General features: G+C 37.1%; 1 protein-coding gene across 25 annotated transcripts in view; it reads right to left on the bottom strand.

Moving 5' to 3' along the window:
* The window catches only part of NRXN3 (neurexin 3), a 1529630-nt gene that overhangs the window by 130524 nt on the left and 1378054 nt on the right, over positions 1–21052 (bottom strand). For 16 of the 25 annotated variants that reach the window (XM_072839524.1, XM_072839530.1, XM_072839517.1 and 13 more), the window contains 2 exons: positions 17943–18032; positions 12408–12715 (listed from right to left, as the gene is read on the bottom strand). In XM_072839524.1, coding sequence (XP_072695625.1) covers positions 12408–12715; positions 17943–18032 — 398 coding nt within the window. The remainder of the gene's footprint in view (positions 1–12407; positions 12716–17942; positions 18033–21052) is intronic. The other 9 variants (XM_072839521.1, XM_072839534.1, XM_072839522.1 and 6 more) reach the window with 1 other exon arrangement.

Here is a 21052-nt window from a genome sequence, read left to right as displayed (position 1 = left end):
AGACTCAATAAAGACAAAAGAACACATACAAAAATAAATGCCTGGGGGAAAATACAGAAGACACAGATGGAATCATCTATTATGTTTGGCTTTAAAATAAAACAAAAAAATAATAATAAAATAAACAAACCCAGAAATAAATGGTAACAACAAAACCCCATCCAGGTCAGTCCTCTTTAGTATAAAGTATTTCTACCTTGTCCTTGCTCATTTCTCCCCCATGAAATCTGCTTTCAAATATCATCCCCTCCCTCTTGCCAAGCAGAATAGATAGGGCAGTAAGGAGCTAATAATGATAATAATAATAATGAGAAATGGCCTCATAGATATATTTCATGTTTCCTTCTTTCTCCTTGTCTTTCTTGGGAGGAATAGCTTCCCAGCCAGTGGGGCATTAATCATCAGAACAGCAGCTCTGAGATAAAGCCTGGGTGAAATTTCATTGTGCATTATAGTGTGAGTTGTAGGTGCATGAATATGTGTCTCTCTCAGTATCTGGAAGGAGAAAGTGGAGAGACAGAGGAGAAAAATCTGTCATTTTATATATTTATACCGCTCAAGATGGTCAGGACTGGTTCCCCATTGTTACTGCAGATTAAAATCATTCATGTCCTTCTGCTTTCATCAGAGGTCACCTCTCAGAAAGGGGATAAATATTATGACAAGTTAAATTCTACCTACTTTTTTTTTCCATCTGCCTCGGGGGCATGTAGCAGAGTAAGGGACAGGAGGATGGGGCAGTAGAACCAGGACTATCTGATGGGATACAGTTTTCTTTGTTAATCCTCAACTGGGTATCCATTCTCTCACTTATATAATGCTTTGGGTTAGAAGTTCCTGTTTTGAAGATCCCTGAATGAAGTTTGGGGAGACTGTTTGGGGGAGGTAGATATACTGATGTTACAACTGCTCAGCAAGGTGCTGGAAGTATCTACTAGCTCTCTGCTCCCCAAAGTGAAGTCCAGATACTACAACAGGACATCATCTGGGAGCTACCTAGAAATATGTCACCTTAGGCCCCAGCCTAGAATGGAATCAGAATCTGTGCTTTAAGAAGGTCACTCAGGTGATTTGTGAACACATAACAAATACAATTCATGAAGCACTATTCTAGCTAACACACACACACACACACACACACACACAGAGGATGAGAGAAGAGGCTGCATTATGTACACAAGTCAATCAAATTTCTATCAAGCAATTCTCTCAGCGACTGCTAGCCACCACAGATATGGTATGCATTTACTTCCCCAGCCATCTCATCCCTGCATGATGAGAAAACCAAGAAGAAGCTTACATTCTCCATTTAGCTAACAGAACTAGCTCTCTAGACAACCCAAGGCATTAATTAGAAGGTTTCAAAAGGCAGGGCTGTCATAACAGCTTCAGTGTGTTTCTAATTTTTACAATCATTCAAACATGCACCAGAGAGGTATGAAAGCACATCCCACCCCTCCTACAACCTTGTCAAAGACAGAATGGAAATATCCATCTTGAAGCCTGGCTAGCAATGATTTCTACTTGAAGTCATTTCCTTGCCATATATATAAATAGACACAAAGGGATGTATTTTAAGGAAAAAAATAGAATCAATTCTTGAATCTCAGTTTAAACTAGAATCATTGATTCTTTTTAACAACTCAAGAGACATTAAGTAGTTTATCTTCTACACAGGGGTTGTCATTGTGGAACCCCTTCTGAAAACTTTCAGCAAAGATGGTAGATATGAAAAGCATCATTATTTGTATTGTAATTTGAATCATATCAAATACATTCTATTAATTTCTCTCAACCTTAGTCATCCAATCCATGAAATGGGCAGACAGTTCTTACAGCAATGTTATTACAGAGTATTTCTGCTTGTTCATCTCCTCTGCTCAACTTTCCTTGTCCTTCCTCCAGTTCTTTTATCCACCCATCAACTGTATGCGCAATGCACCAGATTGGACATGGCTGAAGACATTTTAAAAAAATGTGAATCTACCCTTACGCTTGTAAGACAAGGAGAGAGTGGAAACCTAAGGGTGCTAGTTGCCATGTACTAGGCCAAATGGTTCATTAGTAACAGAAGAAAAAATAAAATGTAGATGCTAAGGAGACCTGTGTTAGAATCTCAATTAAAACAATATCATCGGGATCCCTGGGTGGCGCAGCGGTTTAGCGCCTGCCTTTGGCCCAGAGCGCGATCCTGGAGACCTGGGATCGAATCCCACGTCGGGCTCCCGGTGCATGGAGCCTGCTTCCCCCTCTGCCTATGTCTCTGCCTCTCTCTCTCTCTCTCTCTCTCTGTGACTATCATAAATAAATAAAAATTGAAAAAAAATAAAAATATCATCAACTTTTTATTAAGTTGCACCAATTTAAGCCCTTGATTTATGTTATCCTCACCATAAAGTTGGTGTTATAATCTCTGTATTTCAAGTGATGAAACTATGCTGTGTAAAGCAATACAGTCAAAATCCCACATCTGGTAAGTGAAGTCTTGGTTTTAACCACTCCTTTATCCATGAAAGAAGTCTCCTAATGCCTGCTTTAATGCACTCTTTCCTTCCTACCACACTCTGCTTCCTTACAGCTGTCTTTGCCGAATAATATTGGCCCCTTTCTCTGCATCTTCTCTTTACAGATAAGCATTCATTCATTTAACACATTTTTTCTTTTCTTCAACCAGCATTACTAAGGCACCATGCCAGGCACTCAAAGTCAAACTACATAGAAACTGTTCTTGCTCTCAATGTAGTGGTTTCTCATAGTATCTTCCATCAATGTTCTTTCAAGAGATTATGAAGACAGGTAACTATGGAGCCAGCTGAATCATAGGGTCATGACCAGGAATAAATGTGCTCATATAACATACTGAGCCATGACACACACACACACAAAAAAATAAATAAATAAATAAATAAATAAATAAATAAATAAATAAAAGAGGTAGCAAAGGAGATAGATTCCCACCAACCTATCCATACACATATGACCAGGTAAATGAGCCTCAAGTTAATTTTCTATCCAATGAATAGAAGCAGCGGGTCATTAAAAATAATCTTTATTTGACTATATTTAAGGATAGATTTTAGGATAATTAAGAAATAAGTAATTTGGAAAAGGAATAAGGAGAATAAATTGGAGAGGGAAAATGGGTTACACTTGCAAAAGTGTTCTTAAAACTCAAAGCGCTAGAAGCAGCCTTTGTTTTTATGATGACAAATAAGTCCTAAAGAGAATCTAAGACCAGAAGTAAATAAGAACAGTCTTGCCCACCAGACACAAAGGGACGTCTCTGGGACTCTCTATTCTTTTGTATTCATTCATTCATTCATTCATTCATTTATAGAAAGAGAATCTTAAGCAGGGTCATGCTCAGCACGGAGCTCAACAAGGGGCTCAATCTCACAAACCTGAGTTCATGATCTGAGCTGAAATCAAGAGTTGGACGCTTAACTGACTGAGCCACCCAGATGCCCCTGGGACTCCATTCTTAAGGCAAAACAGAGCAGCAAAACTACTGTTAATGACCATCGCCACTGGTGAACCTCATCAAAGGGTGGGCCTGTGGGGGACAAGGTGCTTGGCAGTGAGATCCAGCCTGTAAATATTAAGAGGTATGTGTACTCCCTGAAAAGGTGCCTGTAGATTTGTAGGTTTTGACCAATACTCAGGGTATACTCTGTACTGTGGAGCTCTGTTAGTGCCTGAGACAAAGATCCTGCCACCCGGGAACTCACATACCACTAAGCAGAAGCAATAAACAAATAATTATGCAATATAATGTAAGGTACACAGAACTGCTATGGCAGACAACAAAGCAGGGAGTAGTAGAGAGTGCTATTTTATAGAGGATGGGCAAGGAGGGCTTTTCTGTTAAGGTGCCATATGGGCAGAAATTTGGATGATGTGAAGGAGTGAGTCTTGCAAATGGCTAGGAAGAGCAGTTTCAGGTTAAAAAAAAAAAAAGGCCAGTGAAAAGACACAGATGTGCTTGGTATGTTTAAGTAGACTTAGCAATAATGAGGTACTCATCCAAGGTGTCATATTTAAGGGGTGCTCCCAAAATCATTTATTCAAGATATATAATATCGTATTAGAATATTTCAAGGTCAATATCCATGCAAAAAATTCAATGATAAGCAAAATAACATTTTAAATACAGACAAGATCCAACTCTGCAACTGCACAACCTTTACTTGCCTTTCCTTTATCTGGGCCCTGTGTTCAAGGAATATCAAGAAGACCTGTGTACCTGGGGCAGTGTGGCAGGAAATATGGAGAGAGAGAGCAAGGAGGTGATGCATATATCACACAGTAAGGATTCTGACTTGGCCAAGTAATAGGTCAGGTGATTGGTAAAACCACCTGGAGCTTGAGAATTTGCAGACCTCCACAGTGAGTAGCCAAGAGCTGAACCCCACTTCTCTCCCAGCTGTTTAGATGGCTCAAAATAAGTTCCAGCACTTCATCAGCAGTTCTGATGGACATTCTATCCTATAAATATTACAATGTAATTAGAAGGGCATCTCAACAACGTGTAGCAATGCGCAGACTTCATCTTTATTTGCAGATGAGGACCTCCTCAGGGGACCCTTTAAGGGACTAATCTCAGTTTGGGGGAAGTGCTGATCCCATCCACTAAAATTAAAGTATTAAGGAGGAGACCAAAAGAAGCGACACTATGTTCTCTTCCCTGGACTATTTGTACTACCAACACAGGGGTATTTAAAAGGTAGGTAAACCCATCAAGCTTGCTTTCTCTCTCTCTCTCTTTTCCATGAAAACGATATAGTTCCTGAGAGAAAATGTCACTGGAGTCTTACTAGCTAACGACAAAATTAGAGTCCAATTTCCTTCCTTCCAAATTATTCTCTGAGAGGGGAAAAGAAAGTACCTGTATGAGGGTAAGGAAGGAGGAGACAGAAGATGTTTCTTGGCTGGCAGCTAAAGTCTAGTTAGACTGACAAATCTTCAGTGCCTTCTCCTGTTATAAGGTTTGGCAGGAAAGGAACGAGCCCTGGAGCTGCACATTATGTAAGGCTGTTAATCAATATTAGTTGAGCCCTGATCCTAAAAATAAACTTCCCCTGGAGGTTCTGTTGTCTAGTGGTAAAAGTGAGAGCTTTTTTTTTTTTTTTTTTTTCCTCACTGTGTGGACTCCTTGTCTCACTTCTATCAAGCTGGTGGCAGCAATGAAAAGGTGGAGGGGCCCAGAGGGGATGATTCCTTGGGTAAGTACAACCATTCCTGATACAACATGATCTACCTCCTGTTCAAACATGGTATTTTGGATGAGGTAGATAGATTTATCTTGTATTCCAATCCAAGACAGTTTGATTATTCAAAGAACTTTGAGAAAATTTGGTGTTCTATCCAGTCTCAAAATGCCATTGGTAACAACAGACTGTAAATGTGTGGGTCACATGTTCTGTTAAACCATATGAAATTCCTGATATTTGAGCATTTCAGTCTATAAAAATGGCAATTTCATACACTTTACCTTAATAGAACGTTTTGTATGTAATAACCATTCAGCAAAGCCAAATCTCACTTCAGAAAATGAGAGAGTTTCCCACAAAAATGTCTTCTAATTGATGAGTTTAGGGCTCTGGTTCAATCTGGGGCCCTCAGAGGAATCCTGGGTGATTATGGGGTTGTGTGGGTGTAGACAAAATTGTTCTTCCTGTGCTTGGGAGAATTAAAAAAGGAAATTTTGTTTAAAATGGAACAAGGAGACCATGCCCCACCACTCTTGCAGAGCCAGCAGAAAAAGAAGGACCTTGTAAGTTGATACTACTATAGATGACTTTATCAGCAGGAAGAAGAAAGATTTTCTCCTTCACTTGGAATAGTCTAGTCAAAGAGACTGCCACAACTCAGCCAATGAAAAGCCACTGCACTTTCAACTTCCAGTTTACTCCAATACATTAACTTTTCATAACACACTTCCCAACTACCTCCTTTCCTCTATAAAACAGCTATCCTCTTCTTTGTACTCCAGACTTGCCTATGGTTTCGCTGTAGCTTGCTCTCAAATTGTAATTCTCTATCAGTTGCAAATTAACCCATTTTTGCTGGTAAAATAACTGAGTTTTATTTTTAAGGTTAATATGCTTATCCAGTCATACAGAAGTCTAAACTTTTTGAGGATCTGTGAGTTCTGGGAGAGCCCTTGGTTTGAAGTTGTTTCCTAGTATCTAGGATTTAGTGAAAACTTATAGGGTAGGTCATGGCCTAGGATCTTTTTATGCATGTTGTATTTATTACTCACAACCATGGAAAAGTACTTCATTTTACAGATAATGAAACTGGTGTTTAGAGAGGCTAATTGACCTCCAAGAGATATACAGCTAAGTAACTGGAAGAACCTGGAATCCAGCCCAGGAATTCTGACTCTAGAGTGCACCCCCTTTCCCTCCAGCATACTAGAACTCTACCTGGAAAATGCTGTATGAAGGATCAAGTTTTTAATCAGTGTTTTTCTTTGTTTTGTAATCATCAATATCAAGGCTGAAGTGAGTTTTTTTTACTAGCTCTGGTCTAAAACTGAGAGCAGACCAGAAGGAGGAATTTCCATATAGGTACAGTTACAAAGCCTGAAAAAGTGGCTCGCCCCTGGAATTTTTGAAAGTGGTTCATGCTCAACTGCCAAATTTATGAGTTTGAGGTAAGAATGAAATCTCAGAAAACTCTCAAGTCGTTCATTTCTACTGTTTGTCATGATAGTTCCAATCTGGCTGAGCATTGTGATTTTCTGGTACCAGGCAGCACTGGCCAATGTCAGGGTGACTTCACCAATGCCCAGCACAGAAAAAGTGGGTCATGACCAGTATCCTGTTAATAGCTTATAAAGGATTCCAAATGGTGATTTGCACAGAACACATAGAGTTCTTTCTTTACTGATAACGATTCAGTCTGGAGGCTGAAGTTAAGAAAATACACATTATTTTTGGAACTATTTCTCTTTTGGCCCTTTCCTGCCTCAAAGGGACATTTTGGTCCAGGGGACTACAAGTTAACAAAGACTTTTATTTCTCACTTTTGCCTTCTCTCCTGAATAGGGACCAAGGAATTTGAACATAGACTGAGTTGAACTTTTCCATTTTAGAAGCTGACCCATCAGTGTCATGATAGTAACCCTGACACTGAGGTCAGTTGTAATAGAAGTGCCTGCTTAATTTCTGGGGCAATCCCTGGAAGTAAGATGTTCAGAGAACCTAATGCAGTTCTCCTCATTAGTCCTCTCCAAATTAGGGGAGTATTGGGCCACGGTTCATAGAATCTGGATCTCTTGCCTTTCACAGATCTCTCCTATGCATTCTTTGTTCTTGTTGGACTTGGCTATCTCTCTCAGGAATTATCATCCCTGAGTTTGACAACTTAGCTTCTGACATTTAGCTAACCTGAGATTTGTTTCTCTTTACCATGTATCCAATTATACTCATTCTACAAGGCCCAGTTCCATTCCCACATTATTCATGAGATCCAGCCAAATCATTCCATACAACTCCCTCATTCTCCCCCATGCCGGCACCATTTGTAGGTCACTACCTCATATTGCTTGCTAATATCAAGCTCCATCATGGCAAAGATCCTGGATTTTTTCTCTTTGTAACCTTAAAAACATGTGGATAGATATATTTCATGAAGAACATAGTCTCTGAGGCCCACAAAACTCCAGGTTGGTTTAAAATGAAAGAAAAAAAATTAAAGATGGGAAGTGAGCTATCAGAGAATTTCATTCCTGAGAACTTAGGAACTTTTCATTTGCAGTACTGATTCCAGCCTCCAAATTCTACCGTGAGTCTCCTTCAAATCTCTATCCCCCCAAAAGCTCTGAGCCCCCAATCTGAACTACAGATACTATTAGTAGAAGCAGCCCTATTTTCTGAGGTATATCCTTGCTTGAGAGGATACTTTCATAATAAATGTTGGGGATAGAATAAAATAAGGTTAAAGCAGATTTAATCTCACTTTACAAGATGTACTTGTTTTTTGTTTTTTTTTTTAAAGATTTTATTTATTTTTTATTTATTTATGATAGTCACACAGAGAGAGAGAGAGGCAGAGACATAGGCAGAGGGAGAAGCAGGCTCCATGCACCGGGAGCCCGATGTGGGATTTGATCCCGGGTCTCCAGGATCGCGCCCTGGGTCAAAGGCAGGCACTAAACCGCTGCGCCACCCAGGGATCCCACAAGATGTACTTGTTTTAAGCATTTTACATATATTAAAACTCAGTTAACCTCACAACAATCCCTCAATATAAGCTGTACCCTACTAGTATCTTTCCCTCTCTCTAATTATACAAAGTGGTAGATTTAGGTTAGTTATAAATTCTTGCTATCCTCCCATCAAGAAGTGAGGTTTATATTTCCTTTCCCTGTAACTTAGAAAACTGGAAAAACTTTCTCTAGGACCCTTGAACCTCCATGAACTAAAAACTACATAGAGATCGATGCACCCAGCTGAGTCCAGTGTTTCTAGTTAACCCACCAAGACAGAAGTGTGTGAGTGAAGCCAGATTCTCCAGACCGGAGCAGCCACTGAGCAACCTCTGTCAACTCCATGTTGGGCAGAAGAATTGCCTTGCTGAACCCTGCCCAAATTTCTGATCCACAAAATTGTGAGATCCAATGACACAGTTGCTATTTTAAGCCACTAAACTATGGGAAAATCCATTCCATAACAACAGTTAGCCACAACATATGACTCAGAGTCACTTAACTAATATGAAGAAGATCTACATTTTAAACCCAGGCAGCCTGACTCCAAATACATGCATTTAATCACTGCTATGGCCTTACCACTGAAGAAAAATTAAAATTGTCCAAAACACACTGATCATTCTAGAGGGAAAAATGTAAGCCATGCCACTTCTGGTTGTTAAATGATGATAAGGTATGTAATAAGGCCTATTTTGTTTTCCAATCTACTCAATAAATTTTCAGTGAGCACCTACTCTTCCTGAATACCATCACTCACTCACCTGCTTTCTCAATGTACTCACCTGCCTTCTCAATGCATCCCCCTGCTTTCTCAATCTTAACTTTTTTTTTTTTTTTATATTCCAGGGAGGACCTAAACACACTCCTCTTCCTCCAGCTCTTCCTCCTCCTCCTCCTCTCCTTCTCCTTCTTCTTTTGTTAAAGATTTACTTATCTATTTTAGAGAGACAGTGTGCAGGAGTGGAGGGAGGGTTAGAGGGAAAGAGAGGGGAATCACACTCCCTGCTAAGTGGGGAGCCTGATGTAGGACTTGCTCTCAGGACCCTGAGATCATGATGTGAACTGAAACAGAGAGTCAGATGCTTAAATGACTGAGCCACCCAGGCACACTTAGACACACTCTTCTTAATATAGGGTAAAGACCTGATATTTGGGTACCATAGCTATAATTTAACACAGTCCATGTGATACACAAGCAGTTCTGTAACAAACTAGAGTTTCAGAAAGATCGAAGTAGTGGTTATTTTCAGGAGGCTAGAGCATGTCAACTCAAAAACTGTTTATGTTCACACACAGGTAGGAGCAACACTGAAAGTGCTTGGCAGTTTTCCTTTGATCTGAAATCAACACAAACCAAAGTCAATCAGAAGTGAATTGCTCAAATGATGTTTTCTTAGCTTATGCTTAAAGAAGGAACCAGTAGATTGTTGTATAGCCAGAGGGTTTTACACCAAGATTTTAATGCTAATTTTATTTCTACTGGAAGAGTCTCCTGGTCTATCAAGGCAATCAAAGCAAAGGAAGACGGAACAGAGTATCATCTGGAAAAGGTTGTAAGATTTCACACATAATTGGCCTGGTGAACATGAAATCCAGTATTCCCCCACTTCTTTTTTCCCCACAGATCAAATTTTCATGAGCCCAGTTCACTCAAGAAAATTAGCTGGGTCACACAAGGATACATAAGAACTTGTGAGACTGACTGACCTTCCTCATCGAAAGTCTTCAGAGTCTGGGAATTGTCCTAAATCTAAGGTCCCCAGTTCTAACACAGGCTTGGTATAATTTGTACTTGAGGTCAGAAAAAGTTTGGAGACAAGGCAGGCTACTGAGTTTTTATGGAGCCCAGGACAAAGTTTGTTTGTTTATTTATTTATTTATGTATGTATTTATTTATTTATTTATTTATTTATTTATTTATTTATTTTTATTTTATTTTTTTTTAGGTTCAAGTTTTTATTTAGGTTACAGTTAGTTAATATACAATGTAATATTAGTTTCAGGACTAGAATTTAGTGACTCATCACTTACACGTAACACTCTGTGATCATCACAGTAAGTATTAGGGCAAAGTTCTTATGGCTAGTTGGCAAGAACAAAAAAGTCCAAAATTCTCAGCATAAAGTTATTTCTTCTAGCTAATCTTTACAAAGAATTTGGAGCTTTTTGATCCCTCATCCCACTCTAGTACAATTCTACTAGCCTGTTGTCTTTTCTCTAAGAATTTGCATTTACACATCCTTAACAACAAGAATGTCAACAGATATATAACTCATCTTTATGGCCATGGTAGAAGGAAAAGGAAAGATATGTAGATGAAATCTAATTATCACTGGATGCAAACGAAAAGAAACTCTAACAGGAGGTAGTTAGAAGGGTATGCTCCAGCTGTCCACATCTTCCAAAATGACAATAGATTTTATGATGTTCAGAGTCATAATCACTTGCAAGATTTTGTACCTTGTACCCTACTCTTATCTGCAAGTTTAGCTTCCTTAGCTTTTGGAAAGACTCACCCACTGTTCTCCTATTTGTGTATTTGTTGCAGGAGGAAAAGCCAAAACCTATAATTGCCATGGTTTAGTCCCTGAATCCCTATGTAACATTAAATCCTTCTGAGGTCAGTAAAAATTTGGCCTTGAAAAAGACAACAGGACCAGCCACTCCTATGAAGAAAAAGCCATTTGTTCCTCTGCTTCCCACAGAGTTAGCGGAATGTATTACGACAGAAACAGAACAAGTCTGCCAGGACCTGTGCAGACAGAACTATCCGTTCACCAACCATAAACAGATCTGCTCTTGAGCTATAGAGAGTCATAATAGAAATATATATTGCCTTTTATCTTCTTTTCAGTGAGTAGAGTGAAGTGTCAGGAGTTATTGCTTTAATATCAGTAGAGAAGAAGCCATTTCTTTTTTGAGCATGTGCATAGGTATACATGTAACAGCACACACAACTATAAGACTGCTATGCTAACCCGATTCTTAGTAGCCATTCTAAAATACATAAAATTGGCCTGATAACATCATCAGTGCATACAGCCTTGAATTGTTCCCATGAAATCATGTAAAGAGCTGCCTGGATATTTCTACCCAAAGAAAAGGGAAAAGGAAGACAACACTTTTACCTCTACTTAACTCGCATAAACTTAATTCAGAAGAATGAGAACATATATGGGGTTTAATTGATTATTGACTTTATGTTTACAGTGCCCACTGACATCAATGAGAGGGTGATGTCAAAGACTCAATTGAGCTCCTGGATAATGTCTTAAAACTAAGAAACAGAAAGGACAAGTACTGATCTACTGAATCTTCTATAAACACTAACTAGGCTCAGGGTAATTTCCCCCACAAGCAATTGGAATGTCTTATTTTATGCCACGGCATTTAAGGCTAATAACTCGATTAACCTCCTATCCCCTACTAACTAGATTTATGAAACGCCAAGGGAGCCAGCAAAGCATTAAGCTTTAGCTTGGGTATAATTACTTTTAAGTGAAAAAACAAAACCATTACCACAAAACTAAAGACTTCCTACATAGCTAAACTCAGACCTTCACAATATCTATTGTCATATAGAATCTTGGTCAAATATAGAAGAAACAAAATAGATAAAAAAATAACAAGTGATTGGTCAACACTCAATAACAAAAGCAAAGATTACATTTTATAAGCATTAGTTGAACTTCTAGCTTCAATTGCCCTTGATTTAATGCTACCTATTGGTCTTAAAACTTAACAATTCATGTTTCAGCAAATCCATCAAGAGGATGTGAATAGAACTGAACTAGGATATAGTCTCTCCTATGATAACAAATTTTCCTTTCCCCTTTTTCCCTTTTTACTACTGAAAAGAAAAATAATTAAATAAATGGAGGAGTATTTCATACCGAAATTGTTAGCCGTTGCTCATTTTGAATAACAGCTTTACCATTTTGGCAATAAATATGATAGGAATAATACCCTATAAGTGCACGCAAAACTTTTATAACTTCTTTAGCAATGAATTTGTCTCTCTCTACTCCTAGATCTTATTACTGTGAAAATCTGTAGGCATCTTCCCTACAAACATGGTAATTCGGACTCTTTGGCAACATAGCAACACTGATATTATAGTAACATCTCAAAGACAAAAAAAAAAAAAAAAAAAAAAGCAGAATCAATTAAGAGTTGGAGAAAGGCTTACCTGAATGCTTGCTGTAGAGCGATTTTTGCGGGTTGTGGTAGTAGCCATTGTAGTGGTGGTTTCCATGACAGTAGTAGACATTTCTGGTGGCATGGAGGTCGTCTGTGTTGTTCCCAAGATTGAAGGGACTTCTCCCACCAGTCGGACACTTCCGTTGATTTTAATATTAGGGTTATTCTCAGCTGCCATGTTCAGTACTTTCAAACCATCGTAATAGAGCCCAGAGAGCTGGCCTTGGAAGAGACGTCCTTTGTCTTTTCCACCGATGGCTATTTGCGCCTGGGTGTTGAAGATGGTTAACTGCCGGCCTAGTGGGTTGGGTGGAGGAAACATTATTATTCCCATATGTTATTTTTCTTTGCTTTACCTAGTCTGAATGGACCAGGTATCAAAAAAGGCTTCCTTGAGCAATTGAAGGGGAGAAAACTGGATAACAAAAATTCAATGAATATTAGCAAGTAACATTTCACTATGTTTATCTCTTCCACTGTCTAGCTGGATATCTTAGATAAGCTGAATAATTTAGTCTCTATTTTATTATTGTGAGGAAAGAGAAATCTTGGTTCAATGATGTACAGTATCGCAGTCTTCTTAGGTATGTAGTTGTGAATGACAGAATGGAACCTCCAAATCAGGTGATGACAGTAATAAATACCAATTGCACTAAGTTTTAACCTACAAAGTTATATAACAGCTACTAAAAGAATTATATATGGCAAACAAAAACTCAGTGAGGTAACTCAGGACACTGAATTAAAAAAAAAAAAGTCTAAAAAAAAAAAAAAAAGTCTGATAATTAAATAAACTGAAACTAAATTAAATTCCAATTAAAAGATTTGGATTCACTGAATACTTACAGAAATAAAAGTTTACTCACCAACACCTCATTTTCTAGAAATCTTCATGATACATAATATTCTATCTATACTCTCTGTTTAATAAACATCACAACAGATAATTTCCTATCTCTTTTGGGGAGGGATGGAATTATGGTCACACAATTCTATCTTTCCCTAAAACATGGGAAATAAGCAGGTGTTGATAATGTTTCTGGGATGGGGAAATAATGTCATTCCAAATCAATGAATTTTAAAAGAGAGGATGGATATTAATGAAAAAGAGCAACACAAAAAACTCCTTAAAATGGTATAAAGGTATGTTAATGTGTTGAAGACTAGCAGTAGTTTAACTTATTTGGAGTTCCCATTTGGGGAACCATTTGTGCTTCTGTGAATAGAAAACTATCAGAATGAAATCATGACATAATAGTCTAGAATAGTGCAACTCAATTTATCTTCTTACCAACTACCTCTACTTAAAAAAAGACTCTCTTAAGTGCTAGATTTTTCCCAGAAAAACTTATGCAGCTTTTTAAGGCTAAGGCATTCTATGCTATTATTTCTTTGGATTATTTCCTTCCGCTTTTCCATATGGAAAAGGGGCAGAAACTTATTAATGGAATTAAATATATCCTCTTTGAATTTTTCTTCACTTAAATCAGTAATCATTCTTAATCCAATCACTTGATTTATTTTAGCTATAAATGACTGGGATGTTCTGGAATATTTCTGCCTGCTTATTAAAAGGGAGTCTAATTTTAAAAGACTAAGGTTTTTGCGCCACTATCTCTAAAAAGAATAGAGGCATACTGTAATTTTTGGGCTCTTAACCTCTACCACTAATACACAGTCTTAAAATCTATACAATAATTAGCTATCCTTGAATTTCTAGTATATAACGTGTAATGCCTTCTGAATGTATAATAATGGATGAAATGGAAAAGTCAAAAAAAGGAAAGTGTATATTTTCAGAGGGAATTCTTTATGCAAGAGTGAATTCTGCTCATGGAACAACTCTTAAGGGCATATTAGTCAAGAATGATTTATAAAGAATACCTTTTTGAAAGTGTTAAATACTGCTGTATGCAGAATAGAACAAAGAATTTTGTTATAGTGAAAATTATCTGCACTCTCTAAAAATATTTGGAAAATGAAAATGGAATCTGTTGGATTTTATAACAGAATAGTTCAGATCCTAAGGGAAATTCAAAATAGATCTAATAGATTTCTATTATTTTCCTACCAATTCCTTCAGTGCCCTGTGCACATGCAACATCGCCTGCCCGATGGCCTCTCATTTCTCACACAAGATGCAGCAAAATGTTCAATGCACAATAACACTGGATAATGGGTTGGAATTCAACTCTCTCTACTATCATTTCTTTGACAATAGCTTTTTGAGGGGGTCTAAGCTTACTGCAAAAGAAATGCCATGATGGAAGAGAATAAATACACCTTCACCCTTGCATAGGCTTTTGTGGGCAACGTAACATAATAAAGAGGAGCTGCCCAAAAGGACATCTCTAGGACTCAATTCAGTAGCTTACACCAGATAGACCTAATGTTAAGCTATCCTTTCTATTCACACAACTGTCGGCCAACCATAATATTTATTCATCTCCTTTTTGGTATATGCTTTAGCATGGATGATCAGTGAATAGGGATAGCTAGTGATAGGCAAGAAATTTTATATTTCTGAAAGTACTTCACACCTGTAATGATCCTCACCTTATTTTTCTAGTGATGTTATTCTGCCAATTATTACAAATAAAAAGAGGGTCAGGGAGAACTGAAATGCAAAATTGAATTACATTGGCTGGAAACAATGGATCTCCTTTATTCCAGTTGCCATAGTATACTGCATAAAATGGTCTTTCTTTGTTCAAGACTAACCCATGCTTAGAGAAGGGCAAGGCATGTTTCCACAGACGAAGCCACTGTTCCATGATTGGCTATTGCTGCATTCCCAGAGAGATCTAACTGTTTCTTGAGAACAAAACGCTCGTGGGGTGAAATAGGGAAGGAGGTTGTCTATCCTTCCATTTTTCATCATGCTATAGGAAGTGTTTGGATTTTTTGTTTGCTTGTCTATTTTATGGTCTATTTCTGGCTAGATCTGTTTTTCTTCTGTTTCAAGATGCTTTCCTAGCCCTTTGTACCTTGGATTAGGTAGTTCAGAGTAAAGCTGACAGTCACTAAAGTAATAATGGGAAACTCAGTCTCCTGCCAGTTTTTCCTCTGATCAATTTACCTCTCTCAGCCAAGGAGGAGTAAATGAATAACTCAGAACCAGTCATCACTACCCTTTCCCTATGAAGGGTTATTATAAGGGACTGACTGGAGCAAGTTTTATCATTTGCTCAAGATTTCTCAAAATCAATGTCAGATCTCATTATTGTCATTCATTATGATCAATCATGTGTTTTACAATAAGCAATTATGATATCTATATCCCCAACTAAGAATTGTTCTATCATTCACAATACTAAATTTGGTTATACTAGTACAGGGCTTATAGCAGGTTTCTTTTTGTTTTGCTTTGGGTGCCCATCTCCTTGGAAGTCATTTTTGTTACCTCATTTGGATATCAAGTTCACATACTGCTTAAATTAAATCTTTGCACGTCTCCAGTCAGTGTTACACAAAGACTAATTAATTAAACCTCAGAACACCCTTGGGGAATAGGCAGTATTATTTCTCCTCTCCTTAGATGGGAAATCTGAGATATAAAGAGGTTAAGTGGATTGTCTAAGGTCAGAAAGTATCAGTCAATAGTAGACAGAGCCAGAAAACAGACTCAGGAATGCTATGACCCAGATCTCTTCTCCAATGACAGAAATAACTCCAAAGAGGCATTCCAAGTACTTCCTGATACGTCTGCCTATTCATCCTTCCATCTTTACCCTCTTTTACTCATTGTCTTTACAAGGTCTTTTGGTATATATTTTCTACTCCTTTTGAAGAGAAGGTTAGCTAGACAGAGGAAGGGGTAAAGCAATAGAATGAATAGATGTTACTCACCCAATGCGTAAAAAAAGTAATTTCAGTTAAAATAATGTAGAAGAAAGAACCTCCAAGTTTGCAAATAATCATTTTCAATATTATGTGCATATATAAATACATACATATTTGGTTAAGAAACTAGCAAGCCACCCTCCATTCCCACCTGAACCACCCTTCCCCTTCGATTTGTCATCTATTTGAAAGTGTCCTTCTATATGAAAGCCAACTAATAACAATGCTATCAGAAGGAAAACTAAAAGCCTACTCATAACTTTATAATGGTTTATACAAATGAAAACGCCTGGCATGCTCTTAAACTTAGACTTCAAAAGGCGATGGAGTAAAAGAAAATATTATTAACATAAAATCGAAAGAAAAAAAAGTTCTCTCAGGCACATGAGACTCAGACATGCATCTAGTTTTCTTCTCCTTTTTAAAAAGTGAGGCAATCATAGTCTTTAATGTTAAAGGGACTTTATGAGCTGGTGATTACTAAACAAAATTATTTGCTTTTTAGAGTTATTCTTAATTTATTTTTAATTAGACCACATACGTTAAAAACAGGGCAAACAGTTAAGACTTAGTGAGGATTTTCCGTGTTTAAGGGTCTAAATGTTGTCACCCAACTTAAAACTGTAATTAAGTTTGCTTAAGTTGCATATTAATATATTCAATTACTTTTTATGTATAACTCAATCAAATCTCTATAAATTTTAAGAACTCACTGAAGGTCTTGAGACAAGAGTAGCTTACACTGGCTCAGGAAAGAAGGGAATAAATAGTTTCCGGAAACAGAGCATTCTCTTCATTGAAAGGTAATAGTTTACATCCTAACAAACAGAAGCCACACAGAAAATTCTAACATCAGGTATAACCGCTGCCCTCTTTTATTAACAAAGTGGTTGTTTTCTTCAGGAAATAGAACTGCTGTTTTGCCTTTCATGAGCCTTTCTTTTCCAACTCATTGTCTTAGCTACTTCCACTTTTGTTGCATAAATATCAAACCCATAATGGTATTATACAACCAAAGTGTAAAATAAGCTTCTTCTTTTTTTTTTTTTTTTTTAGTTTCAGTCAGCAACTAGGACACAATTAACCTCTTATGAAATACTTTTGCCTCTGTAAGTTTGAATCTAAAGGCAAAATTCATCTTTCTCATACTTTCTTCATTTAAAAACAAATGTTAGAAAACACTGCTCCCCTTATAACATTTGTCTTAAGCAGTTTAAGTTACAAGAGTCGATCTGATGATGATTTTTTTTTTTTTTTTGTTATCCACGCTAGAGAGTAAAGCCAAAACAGCCTCAAGATGTAAGTTTAAAGAGTACTTTTGAAATTTCTTTAGAAAGCTTTGGTATAAGAGGTAATTTAAAACAAATTAACAAATAATGTCATGCAGTGGTTAAATTGCCATAATACATTTCTTTTTTAGAGGTTCCTGGAATTTCTTGTTTGTGGTTGTCACGCTGATAGCAAGCTAGATGTTAGTCCCTTTAACTGTATTTTAATGGCAATGTATTATAGCATGATTTATCAACATATGGCAGGTGGAAGCTGACACAAATTATAATGAAAATTAAAACAGTCATTTATGCAGCAGGCGATTATCATTTAAGGAACATTTATTTGCAGGCTTTAAAAATGAGGGTTTAGAATCAAATGATTTTAAAATGAAAGTTTTAACGACGGTTACCTTTTTCCTGCAGCCACTCCTCTACGGGCCGGTTATATTTGAAGGGGATTTTCTGTTTTACCATTTGGAAGCGTTCATTATCAGTGTTGCCTTTAAAGTTTAAAAAACAGCTTAAAAAACAATCTGAAAAGTCAATACGTCATTAAAAAACATCCTAGGTTTTTGGTTTGTTTATGAAGTTTTTAGAAATAGATATCAATTTATCTTTAGTAGAGGTGGAGTCGAAGTCACTCTGCCCTTGGTTGACATGTTTGAGGTCAGGCTAGTCTTAGCTATGCAGTGCTCCATCACATTTTGGAAATGTGGCATGAGATAGGAATCAGTGAGATGTTTGGCCATTTATCGAAATGGGTTTACCATTACTCTTCTTCATCATATTGGGCCAATGGAGGCACAAGGAATTTCTTGGTTTGTGAGTAGTTCATTGACTAGTCCATGGTAGGGGACTCTCAGGGTCTCAGTCATGCAAGATCTACTCTTACAGTACTATACCATATCAGGAGTATGGGGTCATGTACTTCCTTATTCTCCACTCAAGTGTTTATAACTGCTTTATCTTCTGGTGAAGGGAAAAAGATAATTAAGCCTTGATGGCCAAGGGAGACTTCTTATTCCATAAAGGAGACCCTGGCATCCTATGTTAAATAGATGGAGTATTATAGATGGTTCTTTATATCTATTTAAGACTTGTACCATATTTTAATTTTTTGTACTATATTTTAAAAGAAGAAAACCCAAAGTAAATATTTGTAAACCAAAGTGGCTATAAATATAGTGATGGAGTATTAGCAGACTTTTAAGCATCTATATTTTATTACTAATAGATGCAAGCTGTATATGGTTATCTAGTCTCTCTCTCTCTCTTACCTTTCTATGAGAGGTCCTTTCTGAACATGTATCTATTCAAAAAGCCTATTTGGGATACTTCCTCTAAGCATGAAATATCTAATTAGTTTTAAGCCTCAAACATAAATCTTTTAACTGCTACTATGCCCCCTTATTCCTTTTGTAACTGTTGTTACTATCCCTGAATGGTTTGTCTAATTAGGACAGACTTGGAGAGCGGTATTGTGGAGATATACCCCTAATGAATATGCTTCGAAGCACAAAATAATGAAGCCATACTTTGGGAACTGCTCTACCTCATCAACCAACCTCATAGTGATCAAGCAAAAACTAGCAAATTCTAATTCATGACTTTTAGCTTATGGACCTATGTTGGGACTCAGGGAATCTCATTCCAAATTACCAACATTAAAAAACGAAATGAAAATCTCAAAACAGGTATCTTGGAAATCATTTTCAAAGAAGTCTAAAAGCCAGAAAGAATGTGAGGATTAAATAGAGCATCAGGCCAAATGAGTAGAAGGTGATCATGGCATTTCAATCTTAAGGCCACCTTCCTATAGGGGTTATTATTCACAGAAAAGATTCCACGTGTGACTAAACTGGTACCTGCTTTCCATGAGGTGTAACATGGAAAAGAGTGGCCATGCTGGGAGATGTTTCCAAGATTCCCCATTCATTTCTGCTATAAACAAATGATTTTAAGAAGCTGACACATTCTCATTCCCAAGGAATAAAAAAATAACAAAAACAGTAACAACAAAAACAAAGCTCATGAAAGAGACAACACTGGGTCTGTTTCTAGCCTACATAATGGGATCTTATGTGGCTGGGATAAAACATATTTACATATAAAAGGATAGATCCAATAAATGGAGTATTATTTCTCATAGAAAAAAAAAAGGTGGAGGGAGAAGATGTAGGCAAGGAGAAAAAAGCAGAAAGGCAACTTCTTGGTTGTACAATAAGTCCATGGCAAAAGATGTTAATTTATCTGTTAATATAGTTACCAATTAGAGATTATTATAATAATCCTCCCTGGTAGATCTGGGTATTAAGAATTCTAATAATCCAAAATGAAGTTGGGTAAATTTTTACTTGTCTTCAGAGAAAAGGAGCATGCACTGAAAAGAACTTATATCTCTTCCTCTTAATCCTACCCTAAAGAAGACAGGTAAGACAAAGGATATCATCCATCTTCATAAGTTTTGACCCCTCTCAAGTTTTAGTTACACTGAAGTATTATACTGAAAAATGGCAAATGGGTTGTGCCAGATTCACCTTAAATATATTCTATTACTTTGGGTTTTCTGTTACTGTTGTTGGCTACAACATCAAATATAGTGATACCCTGCACTCCACTCACTGTGGAATAGATTAGTGAAGTCAAGAGCAAATGTAAAGGTAAATATTCTTGGAAACATGCAGGAAAAATCAAAAGTATCTAAAATTTCCAACTTCCAGAGTTTTATATGCACTGAAATAACTAAATAAGAAGGTACAATGATTTACTTCCTCCAAAATACATAAGGGGGCTCTTTGTCCTCCTAAGCATCCCCTCTCCATACACTCTCTTTCAAATCTAAATCCCCATAGAAAAATCATTTTGAGGCATGGTACAGGCTAGAAAAAGAGTAAAGTATGTTGGATAATCAATAAGTAATATGTTGGGAGAACAGCATAGCCATGATTCAACCTTAGACCCATCGGAAAGTGAAAGAGAGAGAGTCATTCTTCTCCATCTCAGCTTTAAAGACATTTAGAAAAAAGTTTTAAGTTTTCCACATCAGATTCATAGCATCTGGCACTAATGATAGTGATCTTGCATACTGTTAAAAGTTGTGAAAGATGGATGGTCATTTGGAAAACCAAATTGGTTTAAATTGCCACATTAACATTGTTCTTAGTCTCTTTTCATGTTCTTGTTGGTTTTTATTTTAATTTATCTCAAACATTAGTAAGAACTTTTTTAAGAAACATGTGCATGAGAATGAGTTCATTTGCCCCAGGCCCCATTTGCTAGACTGACTGAATAGTAAACAACCTTCTAAACATAAGAATTCATACACGGGGACTACCTGAAAGCTGAGCAAACCTTGTAAAATTCACATACATTCATATTAAATCCTTAATGACATTCAGTTGTACATTTCATATAGCAACCAGTATGAAAGTTTAAACAAAGTGTGAAATCAGTTCTTCAACAGAAGTGAAGACGTCCTCAAGAAAGAATGGCCTTATGAATAGTAATGTCATAATGTCAC

The sequence above is a fragment of the Canis lupus genome, chromosome 9, assembly GCF_048164855.1.
Source record: "Canis lupus baileyi chromosome 9, mCanLup2.hap1, whole genome shotgun sequence".
Taxonomy (NCBI): domain Eukaryota; kingdom Metazoa; phylum Chordata; class Mammalia; order Carnivora; family Canidae; genus Canis; species Canis lupus.
This window is presented reverse-complemented; position numbering and strand designations above follow the sequence as displayed.